We start from the raw sequence: 18791 nt of genomic DNA on the forward strand, positions 1-18791 counted from the left end.
TGTAAAAGCTGGATTCTGTAGTGTTATATATACATGTAGCAGTATGTACAAGTGCATGGAAAAGAGAAGTACAACAAAAAATAAAGAAATAAATAACCTTCAATATACATCTTCAGAACTGACAGTAAGCAAGTCATATATACTAACAAGTTAAATTTGAAACAAATTTTTAAGCACAATCTTCAGACCTGAGTTTACTTTGTAAACTTAAATTGCAAACTGAACATGAATATTCATCCAAGGGTAAGGTAACTTTAACAACTTTTCTTTCTGTACAATTAACCTCAACAAGATAGCATGATTACCGGTATGGTATTTTTTTTCCTTTTTAGATTAAAACGCAACAAACGATTTCTGATATATAGTAGAAATATTGCATCTAGCAAGAGTACTTCATTTCAGAGAAATCTTTGGCAAGGGAATACTGTACACAGATTAAAACAGCTACATGCTGTATATCAAAATAAAACAGCTTTCAACAATACCAAAAATATACTTCACTTCACTTTGAATAACCTACATGTAATGTGAACTAAAACCAAATTCTAATGTCATGATTACACATAAAAAGCAACTCAGAATTATGTACCTTTCATATGCTATCACATTTCCTATTCCTTTGTTGCTGTCCACATCTCATATTCAGCTCTTTTGTGGGTAAAAAAAAACCATGAATTAAATATATACATGAATAAATTCAAAAACCTTTTTTTTTTTAGTCTTATCCTTTGTAACATGGTCATAAAACCTAAATTGGGAGAGCTGTTTTCGTACTGGCAGAACATCTTGGCACTGTCCACATTTGCTGCAGAAGGATATGTGATCCGCCACCCCAAAATCAACATAAGTAGCCAGGAAGGTTCTCTGTAAATAGCCCAAAAATAGCAAATTGGTCTTCGAAAGTAAACAGGAGGAACATCTCTGGCAGTCTTGCCTGCATTACGCGATTCGATATAGCAGCAGTGCTGACTTTGAAAACAGCTGTTGAATAATTATTCACAAAAGAAAACATTCAATAATAAAATAATATGTCCATTGACCCAAAATGACCTTTGACCATGATCATGTGACCAAAGTCGTGTACAAACCAATCATTCACACTTGATTACCCTTATGTCTATGTTTCATGAATTAGATCCATAAACTTTATAAGTTATGATTGCCAATTCAACAAATACCCCCTACACAGCCAAAGTTCACTGACCTTAAATGATCTTGTTCGTGTGACCTGAAATGTTCACAGTATATTCAGGGATACATGGTTGCTCTTATATCTAAGTTTCATGAACTAGATCCATAAAATTTTAAAGTATGATGACAATTCCACAAATACTTCCAACATATGGCCAAAGTTTGTTGACCCTATGTGAGCTATGGCCTTGGTGATGTGACCTAAAACTAAGGCAGGATCTTAAGTGATACACTATTACCCTTAGGTCTAAGTATCATGAACTAGGTCGATATACTTTCTAAGTTATATGATGACATTTCATTTCAAAAACTTAACCATGGTTATAAGATTTTCATGTTGACAACACCATCGCCGTCGGAAAAGCAGTGCCTATAGTCTCGATCTACTATGCAGGCGAGACAAAAATTGAAAATAAGCTTTTCTGAAAAACAGAAAAATAAATTCTGTCAAAATTTAAAATTGTAAAGTAAACTAAAACATGAGATACAAAAGATTTCTTGAGATCACTTTTTTTCCTAACTGCTTGGAAACTTCAAGATAACAAAGTGGCACTTCTCATGCTTGAGTGAACTTATATTCTTCTTGTTCTTTGAACAAATTGAAGCTCTCGCTGAATTTCTTCTACATTCAATCAAGAATTTCTGTGGGTTACTTATGTTTTTTTTATTTTGACAATTTATATCTCATTTTCAGAGCTTTAATAGGATGTGCTTTTTCAAGCAAAAAAAAAACCTCAAAAATTATTTTGGGAGACTTATTGTTAATTTTGGGGTGACAGGTCACACATAATTTCTCTTTTCATGACATACAGCATTCTTCAATGACATCTTTCAAAGTCAACCATCTCCAGAGACTAAAGATCATCCTATTAACGTTGAAATCTGTGAATCAATCAATGATCATTCAAGTAGTGTCACTCCTCCCTTTAGAACTCAACCAGCTGTGTAAGGCATCTTCGTTGATGGTAAGTGTGTAGGATTTCTTTCTCCTATTGCTGTTCCATGGCACAGCATCTGGTTTGATTGTTAACGGGTGGAAGTGATTTTCAAGAACTTCTTGGATGGCATACTTAGTGTCCACCAACTTGGAGAACTCTTCTGAAGATAAGATGCCATGTTGTTGGACATGCTGCAAGTCCATCAACTTGATGTTGACTTTAGTATTTGCCCTAGACTTTCTCATGCCTCTGGGTTGATCCTTTGGTAAAACATAGCATGCTGATGGCACTGTCCTTCCTTTCTTCTTGAGTAATCTGGGAGTGCCTTTCATTTGATGCACAGACTGCTTCCTTGCTCCACACCGTCCCTTTCCGGCAAACCTTGCAGACTTCCTCAATATCAAATCCCTACCACCATCTATGACACTATTAGCACCAATTCCTGCTCCATCTCTCTGGCCAGCATCCTTCACCTGTCCATCCTGGTGGCTCTTCTGGTGGTGGACCTCATCCAGGAGTGTCTTCAAGCAGAAGTAAATCTCTGCATGGGTAGCTCCGACCATTACTGTTGATTCCCATAGATCAGTCTTGACGTTCCTGTACATGGGGTAGACCCCAAGACCCATCCCATAGTGAAACACACATAGGGCATCCTCTAACCTGTCATAATCTATCCTCTGCCACATAATTGTCAAGAGCTTCCTGATGATCGGTGCAGGAATGACTAGATAAGACTCCATCATTTCTTCAAACACCATCATGGCTAACTCATCATCTCTTTCTGTATCTATGATCTTGCCTAGGAGATTGCTGTAAAGCTGTTTACATGCATCTCTACAACCTACAACAACAACAACAAAAATAAGATAAACTTTTTCTCTGATATTTTAGTTTCCTTAATTCAAAGTTAATGGTTGTCTATTCAAATTAACCAGAAAGGCATATAAATAGAAGCTTTGAATCGGTATTTCAGATTTTAATTCAGTCATTTCAATTCCCTCCTAAATATTGTTTTGCTAAAACATCAATTAGGGATTCTGTATTCAAATTGACTACCCGTAAAAGTACATACAGAAAAGAAAGCTACAGGTCAACTGCATTAATTGAATCATTTGTAATATGGAAATAGGAATTTGGAAATAAACTCTAAAATAAGACTTACATTGGAGTTTTAGTGACAGTTGAAAATTTTCCTTATAAGTTCTGTATTATTATACATCAGAAGTATAAAAAAAAAAATAAAGAAAGAAAAATAAACAAACATATTCTGTATTAAGAATATACAAGAGGCCTCCTGCATCAGATTCCATTTACTTACTCTTTTGATTGAAACATTAATCCAAATTCAACACATTTCATGAATAAAAATGAAACATTTATTTATTGTCATTTCTCATATCAGTTTGCAATTGCAAATGTGCAATGCATGATGTGCCACAAGTGGCTCGCAAGCTGCTAATTAAGAACCACTGGTATAAGATTATTCAACTTACCATCATACGCGATGAGATTAGAGAGAAGCACTCGACACTGCCAGAACTTTTTGCAGTCAAGTAGTGCCTCGGCCAATGCAAGAAGTTGTGACCCAAAGGAACGATCCTCTTTGGAGATTTCTCTGACAGTATGGCCCCATCCAAGACCTGGGTTAGTAAGAAATAGTGTACACGGTTCTAATGAAGGCAAAAAAAAAAATGCATAGGAAGTGCTTTGGGAGGATGACACATGGCTGAAAAGATATTGACCATTTAGCTGGTGTGGAGGGGAAGATGCTGATGGAACAGGTGGGGTTGGCTCAGGGGGTACGTATCCTATCTTGTTTACATGCTGCAGGCTGTTTGTGCTCTGGTGAGCGACAGGATAGGAGAGATATATCATTTTACCATCAATATTCAAACAATCACACTAAACATTACATCATGCACAATGAATCATAAAAAATTATAGCAAAAGCTCTGTACATAACTAGAAATTGAACCATTGTAATATGTAATAGCCTTACAGAATTGAACTGCTAATGGACTCAACACACACAGAGCAATACTGTTTTTGTGTGAGTTTGGATATAAATTGTTCCTGGTGTTTAATGGATAGTTACCCTGAATAAGAGTGAAAGCCATGGAAGGATCAAAGTCTGCCAACACACCAAGCACATCCTGTACAGTAGAAGAAGAACAGTCAAATCTATGCAAGAAACCTGGTGATGCATCTTGAGATGCTACATCTGACAAAGATGCTAGAACTTCAGTTAAAGGGAGTTTGAGATGGTGCAACATCTGAAGAACACAGTAGGCATCCTCCCTAGGGTTGACAACTATTGGCTGATCCTGAATCTGCATAGATTCATCTTGGATCTCAGTTGTGCCCAAATGACCCTGGACCTGCATGGCTTGTTCCTGTACCATTATGGTCTTGTCTTGGGTCTCAGCAGTCCCTGAATGGTCCTGGATCTGCATGGTCAGCTTTCGGGCCTCAGTTGGGACCTGCATAGGTTGTTCTTGAGTCTCAGATAGCCATGAATAATTAGGAATCTGTGTAGTTTGGTCCAGGGTCTCAACTACATGTGTTCCCTGCTTGCCCTGGACCCGTATTGTTTGGTCTTGAGTCTGAATTGGCCCCAACTCATCTTGATTCTGAATGAGGTTTTCATCTTCATTTGATGGGGTGTTGTACAAGGGCTGATCCAGGAGCTGTGCAAGAGAGCACTGACCTTGAATAAATGTAGAAAGGGTCTTTGCTGGCATCGACTGGTCCTGGACCTGCAAAACTTGCTCCTGGGCTTGGTGTGTATTCACCTTGTGTGGTTGGTCCAGAAGCTGTACAGGTCGGTTCTGAGACTGATGTGGGTCATCTTGCACTGGTACTACCTGGTCCCTTGATTGGTTTCCATTTTGTTCTTGGATCAAACATCGAGAGACGACAGATAAGCCAAGCTGGACCAGAATGCACTCATCATCATAATCCACAGCATAGTTGCCTAAAACAATAATAATAAGTCCATTTATATAGTGCAGTTACTATGTGCAAATGCTCTGTTGTACATCGCCTACTTAGCTTGTCGTACGAGAGCAAATGTGGGGCTGAATGTCAAACATTAGTACCATTGCACGCATAACGTACAAAATGTACCATCCATAATGTACCATTGCAAAGTCAGGAACAAGATGATGTCACTATAAAAATTATGATTCAATATATTGCGCTTAGTAAATGCCTGTGCAATACACACAGGGCTTACTGGCTAAATGCTCATTGCTGCTGTAGATCAGATGCGTGTTTGAGGGATTTTACTTCTTGATTCAATAATTCTTTATTTTCGTATATAAACATGGGAAAAACATCAATTATTGTTCGTATTTTGTAACTTCCAAGGCGTTGTACAACACAAATATTGAATATTCTTATTTGTGCAATGGTGCAACATTTCGCATTCGGTGAAAGAGACACTCTATTCAACGAGGCGTTGAATAGAGCATCTTTCTTTCACCTTATGTGAAATCTCGCACCATTGCACTCATGTCTATTCGCTATTTGTATACTGCCCTTAATACTTGGTATCATATTATTACTCGGGCTGTAGCCATATAGATGCTAAAGCGTTTAATGAATCCTAATGGGTACCCGTTCACCTCACTTGGGTCAATTAAAGTGCATCACAATGTGGATCAATTTCTTGCTAAAGGAAAATACACCATGGCTGAGATTCGAACCCAAGATCACCTTCTGTTCAAAGTCTGGAGACTACTCTTCTGGGCCACAGGACAAATGAAAATACTCTGAGCAATATTTCACTCTTTACAATAAAACATGTTATATACACCATTATAAAATAGGTTCAAGGATAAAGCTCATAGTGAGTGTGTATGAAAATCACATTTTCAATTTGCTTTAACCCTATCTTAACTGGGCTATTTCAGACCAGGATATACGTGGGGGGGGGGGGGGGGTTAAGGTTAATTTGACCCCCCCTCAGATCTCAACCGCTGATTGCGCGATTGCCGCGAGAATGTGCACGCGCATAGAGCCGGATGTAAACTACAAAACTGTATAGTAACATTTTCAAAAAATTGATCGTTTATATTTTTCTATTAATTAATTATAAAATAAGCATATGAAATTTGCCCTAAATTTGTTTTTTTTGTATGTTTTTGCCTTTAACTCAATTTATATAGTTAGTAGAATGCTAATTTTTGGTGGGAGTATCAATTATTATATTTCTAACAAATATCTACTAAAAATTGCAAAAATATAATTCATTTCTTATGTATTTTATTGTTTTTTAAAATTCTTATGTATTTTTTTGTTTTTCTAACTTTTGTTTTTAATTGTTTTTTCCAATGAACTTTGTCGGGGACCATTTTGCGATCATGAATACCATTAAAAAAAATCTATTTAAAGGAACAAAAGTAACAATAATTATACATATATGATTTTTGGTTGAAAAACACAATTTGCATTGACTTTGTTCACAGAATCATGTTTTTTGAGCAATTGTGTGTCTGACATGCACTTACAAAATGTTGCGTAATTTTAGAACTGCGTACCCGGGCGTCGCAAACTTGGTCTAAAAAAATGCGCAAGTCTTGAAAGTAAATAAATGGCGAGCGGCGCGGTCAAAACATTTTGCGCGATGGCATAGTGACGAAATTTGTCGAGGGGGGGGTCAAGTCAAATTGACCCCCCCCCCCCAGTTTAATAAGGGTTAATTCAACCTCCAAGACATGCATTTTTCGAGCAGCACTGTGCAATTATTGTGCAGCACTGTCCAATTTTGGTTGCATCATTTTAACCAAAGCGTGTAAAAACTGAGCCGACATCTGAAATATGCATTCTTTCAAAGGAAAAGTGTGCTGTCGGCACTAGACGCACATACTAGAAACACCTATGATTTCATAAAAGAAAGCAGGTTTGACCTCTTCATTTTCAAAAAACTTGAAGGATCTAAACAACCTTCCCATTAAAGATACTGCCGACCTGTTTTATAAAACAAATAATGCACAATTTTAAATTTTTGATGTAATGGCAATGCAAGTATCTTGGATAATTCGCAATAACATGCAAAAGCACTTGACGCAAGGGCTTTGTGCTTGTCGCATATCGCGCAAATATCCTCAAGTGTGCTGCATCGACCTAACACACTCATAAATGTGCATTATTTTATATCATTAACTCTACATTATGTGTATAATATAATTCACTTTTCAGATGCATGGTATGATGCCCACCCATGTTTACATCTATCCCACTTCCAGAAAAGAGATGATGTAAAAAATCTTTTATTATCCCAGGTATTTTCAGGTAAAGGAATTAATATGTGCTTTTTTGTACAAAATGTTAAGATAGTTCCTGAATTTGTTCTCTACTGAATTCAATAATTTCCATTCATTTTGTGCCGAGACCACATATTTTCAGTATACAATAATCTAATTCAATAGAATATCAATGATGGAAATCTTCATTGATTAGCATCCTCCATGAAACCCGATTGTTCCCCCCCCCCCTTCTATTTTATCAAGCTAATAGAATATATGCTTTGGTGTGATATATCGTTTTTTTCTTCTTCCGGTACTTCATATTTTTTTTTTTCCCAATCGATGATTTGGTACATTCCTTTTAGAGAAAAGTGCGATTTACCTTTTAGTGAAGCAGCATGGAACCCTGCAACAAATGCACAGAAGTTCTGAGAAGACTGGTAACATGCTCCCATCTCCAACCTCCTTGCAACTGTTTCCAAGATCTTTCTATCTCTCCTAAAGGACAAACCTGATCGACACCACTCTGATAGCAGCTTTCCAACTAAAGACACATCTTCACATGCCTAGAAAAGAAGGGAAATGTTAAGGATTCTTACATTTTGCTTTGGTAGAGTCAGTCATTTTTCCAAAAAAAAGGAGCAACACACTAAGTATGGTCAAGTTAATTGACCCAAAATTACGTTTGACCTTGATCAAGTGGCCTTATTATTAACTAAATCACCATCAGTGTCCTTATCATCAAATACCACAATCACTGCCATCATCATCTTCATCTTCACAATCTTAACCATAAACAATATTAATATCATTACCGCCATCCACATCATTTATATATCAGCAACAACAAAAAAAGCATCCTTTTTTCTTTTCATCAAATCATTTAACTTCATAATAAAACACATAGCATACCTTGATCTGATCTAATGCTTTGCTTAATGAGGGCGGGGTCTTGAAGACTTTCTCTCTAATCAGATCATTACTTTTGTTTCTGCAAAAATAAACAGATTGCAAATTAAACAAGTGGAGCGCCTCTGGCAGTCTCACCAGCATCACGGGATTCAATATAGCAGCAGTGCTGACTTTGAAAACTACTATAAAATAATTATTCACAAAAAACACCATTCATATAATGATACAATACTACGTTCATTGACAATAAATAACATTTGACCTTGATCATGCAACCTAAGACTTGTCAGTGATACTTGATTACCCCTATATCCACATTTTATCAACTATATCTATAAACTTATGACAGCCATCTAATAATTACCTCCAAAATGGCCAAAGTTCAATGACCTTAAATGACCTTTGACTTTGGTCATGTGACCTGAAACTTGCATGATATGTTCAGTGATACTTGATTACTCTTATGTCCAAGTTTTATGAACTAGACCAATACACTTACAGAGTTATGATGGTAATTCAACAAATACCCCCAACATGGCCAAAGTTCATTGAGCTTAGATGACCTTTGACCTTGGACATGTGACCTGAAACTCGCACAGGATGTTCAGTGATACATGATTACTCATATCCAACTTTTTTCATAAACTAGGTCCATATACTTTCGAAGTTATGACAAAATTTCACAAACTTAAACTTAGGTTAAGATTTTGATGTTGATTCTCCCAACAGGGTCTAAATTCATTGACCCTAAATGACCTTTGACCTTGGTCATGTGACCTGAAACTCAGGCAGGATGTTTAGTAATACTTGACTAACCTTATGTCCAAGTTTCATGAACTAGGTCTATATATTTTCTAAGTTATGATGACATTTCAAAAACTTAACCTTCGGTTAAGATTTGGTGTGGACGTTGCCGTCGGAAAAGCGGCGCCTATGGTCTCACTCTGCTATGCAGGTGAGACAAAAACACTAATTTCATGACATAGAACACTCCAGGGTCCTGTAACACAAAAGTTAGCGATTAATCATACGCTTGATTTTCACAATTGATTGTACATTTCAGTCAATGCAATCAATCGTTGAAAAATGTTCTACGATCATTGCTAAGCTTTTTGTTACGGGCCCCTGGAATCAATTGATTCACCTCAAAAGTGAATTGCGATGAACTAGTTTATACAGATGCGAGCAGCTGTGCACAACTAAAACAAACGGGTTGATTTCCAACTGGGATACATCGAAGTGTTGCTGAATCTTGATGAGAATAGGCCTGTTCAATAAAATAATACATAAAAAAATACCCTACACTAAAGTCCCCAGTTTTCTGTTTTCTCAAATCCAAATTCTGCCATAATTACAGCAACTGTAAATAGTGAAAATCTCAGAAAAAAAAAGCTTCGTTTTAGTATAGAATTTCCATTTCTGCACAGTTTTGTTGATTGGACTTGCTCTGATATTCTTGATATCCCCTGCAAATTTCCTGATTCACTGTTCGGGGCCTAAAGACTTGTGCTTTCCATGAAATTTCATAAATTCTGTTTTCTTCTTGGGTTGATTTATTCATTTCTGTTTTTATATCACTGGGGACTTTACTCTATCCCAAATAAAAGAAACCTTACATACTTCAACTTACATGTCTTGCAAACGAACAGGACCACAGTCATTGTTGATATCTGTTCTTGACTCTTGGTTATTCTGCAAAGGTTCATCTGGAAGTTCAGTTTGGAGGGTGTTACTGTTGATGCTGATGTCTTTAACTGGGTATGAGGATTGGTTACTCTGCAGTAATGCTCCATGTCCTACCAGTTCATGGTGGCCATTGTCGTTGTCGTTGCTGTGGCTGATGTGAGTTGACTGGTCACTTAGTAGATTAGTTGTTTCCTTGGTCTTTCCTGCCAACACTGTCTTCTCAAGACTCTTCCTTGAACCAAGGCCATCACTGCAGCCATCACAAACCATGCTCTCTGCAAGATGTGGTCTTCCCAATGGCTGCATTTAAAATGAAAAAAAAAAGAAGAGAACTTTAATGGCAAAAGGTATTGATCCTGACCCCTTGTGACAACTTACTATATGCACTTGCAATTCACATCTCCAGTTATCAGGATAATTTTTATGTTTTAGCTAGTGCTATCATTTTCTTTTTTTTTTTGCAAACTATTATGCAGTGAATTTAAATATAATTCTGTCATTGTTAAAATATATTGATTATCTAAATAATCATGAATCTTATTTGTGACAGATCTTGGGGCTATTCTAAGAAGAATGGTGCCCCAAAGCATGCATTTGGGGGAATTTTAGGGGATATTGGGGCTATTTGCATCCCTGTGTGTACAAATTGTGCGATATGCAGCCATTCACAGGCTAAATATGCATAAGAGTGACTGCAACAATACAAATTATTAAAAAATAACCAATAGTATCTTTGTAAGAAAACTATAACTGCACTTACCAGGATATCTGATCTTGTATCATAATTATGATCATGTGACACTGCCATGTAACCATCGAGACTAATGAAGTGCCCGTTTGTGACCTGGTGAGCTGTTGTGCCATAGATGTTGCTGCCTTGATGTTGGAAGACTCCCTGCAGTACTGGATCAGGGAGATGAGGGTATCCTGGTACTGAACAGGCAGTTAAGGTTTCACAAGATTTATGTTCCTGTGGCTGATCAAACACTGGAACCAGCCTTGGTCTCAGGTCACGAATGGTGCTTCCAAGGATCGTATTTGGGACATGGTTGAATCCAGTGGATGTTGCCATGACCTGAGGACACAGGACAGATGGATGGCATGCGGTGCACGGTTGAAGGAAACTATGTTCACAAACTGGAGGAATGGATACAAAATGCTGCTGCTTCTGCTTCCTCAGGTTCTTTTCCAATGCTTCCTGATCTGTGCTGAGGTACAGTGTTCTTGAAGGATTTCCTGGACATGGACACCCATACATACCAGGACCTCTTGGAGGTTGCCTTACATGGTAGATCCTGTTGCATCTTTGATCTCCGACTCCCTGACTCCTTAACCAAGATTCCTCAGGGACGAAGCATGTCCCATCCATGAATTCTTCTTCAGCCGCACTGATGACATGCCAACTACCATCCACACGGCTCTTCCACAGGACCTTTTGGATACACCACCATTTCTCTATGGCATCCCATTCTCCCATTGGCATGAAGAAAACACTGTTGGTATTGGTCTCGACTAGAAAAGAAGGAAGCCACACCTCAGCAACTGCATGGTAGCTTTTCTGAGCTCCTGGGTGGATGAAGACTAACAAAGGTGAGCCATGATGAGCTAGCTTCAAGATCTCCTGAACACCAATTCTTTGATCCTTTCTAGAGTGGAACTGAAAATGAAAGAACTAGGGTAATGTTGTATTGCATTGCATTGTACAGTACATTGTACAAACAGCTTTTCTTTTAATAAACCAATGAAAAAGTTATTTTTTATATGGTTGCGCTAACTTGCGCATACCCTAAAAATAATGTAGCACAGGAGGGACTATGTCCATGGCAGGCAAAGAGTTTAAGATTAAGAAAAGTTGTGGTAATGATTTATATAATTATTGTAAGCTTTAAATTCTATCTATGATATTTAAGAATATCATGAAAAATTGGTCCACTGCTAATGCTCTCACGTTCAAAATAACAGCAGAAACTGCCAGGACAATAATTTGGGCGTAGTACCGCACATGCTTAACAGTATGTATGGCCTTCATCATAATTTTTCATAGTAAAGTTGATAACAGTCTGTCGTGTCCATTGCCATTCAGCAACTACAAGTCTTTAGGTGTATTACAAACAGCCTTTTACAATCACTTTGAGACAGTTTGCTCATTACTCGAATTCAAAACCAATACTAAATTTTATTTGTAAGTCTCTATTGTAAATTGTATTTTTTCAAAAACATGTATTCTCACCTTCCGATCTCGTGGCATATTTTGCGGACCCCTTCTGTCTGATTCTTGATTCATTAAATTACCTGTATAACAATTACCAAAGAATATGAAAAAAAAAAACAAGTAAGACCTCCAATCCAGTATAGCACTAATGGAAAATGTGATCCCTTGCAATGTGAGACAGGCCGGGGTGGATCTAGCTTTTTTTACCAAGGAGGGGGTTTGACCGCTAAATTTGACAAGCAAGCAAAAAAGGGTTTCAATACAAAATGGCTGGTCATTTTAGGTGGGTTTTGTTACTATGATTTTTTTTCCCCGGACATAAATATCCTCCCTAAAATTCAACATTTTTAAGCTTATTTTCACAACATTGGACTAACCTACGGCTTAGAAATTTATTACTTTCTTCATTTCATAAATTTCAAGCCAGTAACGAAGATTTTGGCTTCTAAATTTGTTTACTTTATTTTGCACCGTTCAGATACTCTTGTTTATTTAGTATGAAAATCATGTACGATGCAAAGACCAATAAATGGGTGTAGCGCTGTGCCTGCATAGACTTTTGTACAGGCACCACATGATTCTGATAGACAATGGGTTAATAGTATGAACATATGGCAACTTTGGCCAATTGATAGAATAGATTGATAACCTAACATGGTGTTCACATACCAGTATTCCCTAAATAAGTTGTGCTTAACTTTATGAACAGTATTATGAAACACGCCCCTTGACTAGCTATCAACAATACCAATGATAAACACCTGGAACTGGTGTGCTCTGTGACCTATCTTCTATACCATCACTCCAGCTCTGTGGTCTGTTGACTATCTCAACGCTCCTCCTCGGTGACCTATTGACCATTTTATTACTTCTCCTGCTCTGTGACCGATTGTTCATCTCATGAATCCTTCCTACATCTTCAAGCTCACCCGTCATTTCCAAGCCAATCTTCCTGAGAATCAGCACCTGCCACTCTACCAGTGGTCCAAATCCTGGACCCATCTTCCACGATCTTGCAGGGTTCCTACAACCTCGAAGAGCAACCGCACCACCTCCAGGACCATGGTGAGGAGAGTGGATCAGTTGGTCAGCTAGCGAACGAATGGAGCGTTCATTGAGGAGAAATTCACAGATATTACGTTTCACCTTTGGAGGGTTCCTAGGATGTATGACATCCACTGTCTTGCTCCTGTGCAATTGAATAATAACAGGGTAGTATGATTAAATAGTACCATGTCAAAATTATTTCCTGCTTATAATTGGTAAAGTCAATCATTCACACAACTCTCATCATAACAGAATTCTCATCTTTACACTGCATGAATATGTTAACTGATGTCATGTAAAAAGAAATAAAGATAAAAAATACTCTGTTCACATCAGCATTAGATATCACAACACATTGCATGTCAATGCTTAGCAACAAGGATCACCAACAATGCTCACAGCAAATTTGTGTATAATGCAATATAGGGTACTGCATACGAAAATATTTCTTTTTTTGTTTCTTACCTAAAAGAAAAATAAAACACTGCAAGCCAACCGAAAGTTGGCCCAGAATAACAGAGTTGGGCAGACAAACTCATATCATTTGATGTGTATTCACGATGTATGTGTCATAATAAAATTATGATCTCATCATAAGTGTGAAACACAACATGCACATCGGAGAGAGGGATCAGAGACAGTGAACTATATGACAAAGGCCAAGACTGAGACAATGTTATTAAGCCATTGCACACCTCACGACTGGTCTACCAACGCGATTTTGGAAGAAACAGCAGTTTGGTTATTTTCTAGTACTACTACTATAAACATATATATTCTAAATTGAGGTTTTGGATGACTATCAGAATGCTTCTATCAAAATGTTAAATAATAAGTGTAATAATAAGTGTTCACATTAATTGCCACATAAGCTAGTAACATTCAATAAAATTATGAATCTGAAGCAAATTTTATTTTATAGCTTTGATTAGGAATGATATAGCCATTACCAGTAATTTTTATCTGACAATCCATTTTACAATTCAGAACTTAGCAATCTAGTTTGTTCCATGATTCCAGGCTTATAATGCATTGTAAATTATTTTGAGTATGCACAAAATAAGGGGTCATTGGCTTTCAATTTTTGGTTCCATTTTTCTCTCATCACATGCAGAGACAATCACGAAAGATCTAGGTGAGTACACGCAGTCTACAAATGCACTAGCGTTAAAACTTTACACAAAATAAAAAGTTCATTGACCCTCAATTGTTTTGTTGTGAGGGTAATACTCCTTCGTGACGTCACAATTACCTTGCTTGAGCAAGATCTAGATGCTTGCGCGCTGTTAACATAGGCGCTTGCCATAACAAAAATCAGTGTTTTTTTAGCAGGAAACCATACTTTTTTCAAAAACCAAATTCTTTATTGATGAAAAATATGAATATTGGTTTGTTCTTTTATAGTGGTATGGTACCAGATGTGGAATATACAGCATATAATCACCTCTTGATTTCGGGTAAGGAGGCAAACTATCACTTTCTCTGCGAGTTGGATGTTCTCTCTATCTGAAATTTCCTCAGCTTTGCTTCAGAAAGATGGCTACATGCAGCTTGCCTGCCTCAAAAGTGATAGTTTGCACATCGCCTTCACCAACGGTGTATTACATATACATGTATAAACTCTTTTAACTTATAAAAATCCCCATACACAATTCCAAATGGGAAAAAACAGAATGAGAAAAAAAATAGCCCCCATGAAATATAACTTTGAAAAAAAAACCTCGAGATTAGCCCCCATAATGACATAAATTTCCCTCAATACTCACCCAGTTTCCTCCTCAATGGGCATGTCAAACCCTGAAAGTGATCCTAACTCAATGCCAGTAAAGATAGGAGATTCCGCAAGCAAAGAGAAGCAGTCGTTGTCTGAGAGAGGTATATCGCTTTCCAGGGGGCACATGGCAACAAACTCATGTAGGAGATCATCTGCATTTATTGAATGAAATGGTGCAAAAAATATATTAAACCATGTGCAAAACACAATGGTGTGAGAAACTGCCTGATATCAACTGTCCTCCATCCTAATTAAATGTAACTTCACAATTTATTTCAGTATTGAACACCATTTCTATCAAGTTAATCCAATCATTACAAAAACCCAAGGGTCAATAAAGCTGAAATAGTTGCAAAAGCCAAAATGTACAATTCTTTTACAATGATACCCTTTATTAAGTGCTCAAGAGAATGGATAGACATCTCCCACAGACTAAACATAACACTTGATATACAACTTTCCTTACCTCCCCCTTTCCTCTCCCTGCATATTCTGAGCAAGTCAACACTGAATGTGCAACTATTACTCACCATCCAAACTACTCTCCAGTTTTTCTAGGTTGATGCTCGACTCTCTCTGTGAATTATTCTCAGACTTTCTACAAATGCCAGTATTAGTCCACAGTTGTTTATACCTTTGGTAGCTCTCCTTCAGGCGAAGTCTTTCACTACGCCTAAGGTTCAAACTTGAGGAATGCAGTTGTACTTTATCTTCCTGTGTTCTTATGGATCTCTTGGGCTTTGAGACTTGTTTGGTATGAAAACTGATGTCACTGACAACACTATCACTTCGTAGCGTCCCAGTATCATTTTTTGGGTCAGTGTTTGTTTCAATGACAAGGTTGTTGTTTGCATCACTGACCAAGTTATTGTTTGCTTCAGTGACCAGATTCTTGTTTGTTTCAATAGACACATTCTTGTTTGTTTCAATGACCAGGTTGTTGTTTGTATCAGTGACCAAGTTATTGTTTGTTTCAGTGTCCAAGTTGTTTGTTTCAGTGACCAAGTTATTGTTTGCTTCAGTGACTAGGTTTTGGTTTGTCTCAAAGGTCATACTTATGTTCTTTTCAATGGTCAGGTTATTGTTTGTATCAGTGACCAGGTTTCTGCCACTACTTCCAAACTGTGATTCACCTTTACCTTCCTTTCTCCTTGTGGATATTGTTCCTTCATCACTGATAGCTCTATTACATTGTGATGGGAATGTTTCCTGTAATGCATCTGAATCCATGATGATTATATTGTTGTTTTCATCACATAATCCTTCTCCGGATTCACTCACGTTCCTCTCTGTCGTTGTTTCACAGTGATCTGTTGGTTCAAGGTAACTGCCAAGTTGGGTAAGGTATTCATTGATGTTCATTGTGCATGGGTTGTTTTCATCTATACTGAAGTCTGGATTGACAAGTGGTACAAGTCCTCGAGTAGTCCCTGTAGATGCAAGCAGATTCTGCTTTGATGAGAAGACATCAAACTTTCGTTTCCTAGACCTAATAGAGCACTTGCTAAATTGCTCTGCATTATCAGGTATCTTGTGCTCTAAATTAATTTTCCCATCCTTGAGCAAGACAGAACATTTCTTTTGCCGACCCCGAAACTTAAGAACTGGACCATCACTTTTTGAAGACAAAGTCTCTGTCTTCTGTACTTTCCTTTTGTTTCTAAGTCTGCTTACTGGTAGTTGTTTAGGCCCTGCAGCAGAACCTGAAGCCATGTTGTTTTCACCTTTAGATTTCTCTGATTGGCATTGATACTTTGGTTCAGTGCAAGATGAGACAGAAATGGGAACGAGTACAGATTTGGATGCATCTTTAGACTTCTTGGGCCTGCCTCTTAGCCTAGAACTTCCCAAACCTGTATGAGAAACTGTCACAATTTGTTGTAAATCCTTACACTTTGCATGTCTACCTCTTGGCTTAGGATTTATAGGACATGATTGAGAAACTGGCATAGTTTGTTTTGAATCCCCTAAACACTTCTGTTTGTTTCTTGGCTGATGATTCGCAGGAGTTGACTGAGATATTGTCACACCGTGATCTACATCCTGACACTTCTTGGGTCTGCCTCTTTGCTTAGAAACTTGTTCAGAGATTTGTAAATCTTGACTTTTCCTGGATATCATTCTATGATTTGACTTTACAGATACAGGAGATTTTGGTAACTTCATCTTCTTAAGAGATTTACATTTACCCATTGGCTTCATGAGTGCTGATTTAGAACTTGGAACTGTATGTATGTGCACTTCATCTTCACATTTCTTTGGCCTGCCTCTGTGCTTATGAAGACCTGCTGCCACTGTTTGTGCTGCATTCAACTGCTTCTTAGGTCTGCCTCTGTGCTTTGTTGTCGTCTTACTTGCAGGTCTCATCACCTTTTCATTGTCATACGATATTTGTTCTTTCTGATAGGTCCTCCTTGTATTCGAAGAGCCTTTGTAAGGACTACTTTCTGGCTTTGGCACACATTTAGATTTTACATGCAAATTACAATGTCTGGCGACTCTCCCCATATTATACCAATTACTGAATTCAATCAAGTGCAAAACAGTCCTGTCTACAACAAAGTCCTGGAGCCGTTTTGGCAGTTGGTGATTTCTGGTTGGTGCTTTCCAGGAATTGAGCAGTTCGTCACAACTTTTCCTTCTGTTGCCCCTCTTGTACTTGACATCAGATTTAGCAGCTAGCTCATGTATTTCCTTTGGCTTACAAGTCTCACATAAGCTCTGTAGATGCTCTCCTGGCCAAGCAGACTTTGGTGTCTGTATGTCTCTGAGGACAATTTTGATTTCCTTGAGTCTTACGGCTGAACAGTCCTTTCTTTTATCTCTTTCAGATTCAGGAACCACCTCTGGATCTTTGGGTTCTTTAAAGACTTTACCTTCCATGACGATCTTCTCTTTGTGACCATTTTAATCTCTATCTTTGTACAGCCCCATTCTCTATTCTCTAGTAATTGTTGACCTGAAAGGTAAGCATACATTCAGTGTTAGTACAAAGTGTAAAGAAACACACAATCATCAAAGTTCAGCATAATTTTACAGTGTACATATACATGCATCAAGTCTCAAAAAGTAGTCAAAATTGCCCCAACAAACTCATGCCATCATAATGCATGTTATTTGATGTTATAATACCTGTTATTACATCACAACTCACAAGGCACGTTTAAGTCAAAAATCAAAGGGTACATTTTTGGACAGAAATCTATGTTTAAATTTGCATCCACTTTTGATTGATATCCAATTGTAACATTTTTCCTTTAAACTCGCGTCCCTAAACCTAAGCAGATCACTGTCCTTCTGATCTATGAATATGAACCAAGTTTATGGTTGACCCCTCAAAATTTATCTTAATTTATCAAATAAATATTTCAACATATCTTTATTATATTACCACTGTGTCCTTTGACCTTGATACTCCTAAACTATTATAATAATTGGTACTCATATATACAGGATTGTGATTTTTAAAAATATATATTTAAAATATTCTGACTTCATTGGTTGATAACATTGCTCTGAAGAGGAATGCTAGGGTATATTGTAAATGAACTCACAGAATATATTTTTTAGAATAAAAATGTCCATAAAAAGATGATGCAACATTTGGAATGCCTCAGGTACTCTCACCTGGATTATGCGATGCAGTAAAGCAACTAAGATGATTAATTATTCACACAAAAAAAAAACACTCATATTATAATAAAATACTAGGTTCATTGACCTAATAGACCTGGATCATGTGACCTGAAGCTTGTGCAAGAGGATCAATGGTACTTGATTAC

At 37.4% G+C, this 18791-nt stretch overlaps 1 protein-coding gene across 1 annotated transcript; it reads right to left on the reverse strand.

The window, feature by feature from the left end:
- Positions 1-512: 512 nt before the first annotated feature.
- On the reverse strand, positions 513-17971 carry LOC129273521 (uncharacterized). Its single transcript, XM_054910565.2, has 11 exons — positions 15540-17971; positions 15002-15161; positions 12950-13377; positions 12207-12268; positions 10737-11633; positions 9921-10276; positions 8291-8369; positions 7761-7944; positions 4225-5103; positions 3623-3769; positions 513-2970 (listed from the first exon to the last, which is right to left on the reverse strand). Exons 1-11 carry the CDS (start codon positions 17890-17892, stop codon positions 2096-2098), a joined length of 6420 nt encoding a protein of 2139 aa, XP_054766540.2. The 5' UTR covers positions 17893-17971; the 3' UTR covers positions 513-2095.
- Between the last annotated feature and the right edge of the window lie 820 nt (positions 17972-18791).

This window comes from Lytechinus pictus, chromosome 12, assembly GCF_037042905.1.
Source record: "Lytechinus pictus isolate F3 Inbred chromosome 12, Lp3.0, whole genome shotgun sequence".
NCBI lineage: Eukaryota > Metazoa > Echinodermata > Echinoidea > Temnopleuroida > Toxopneustidae > Lytechinus > Lytechinus pictus.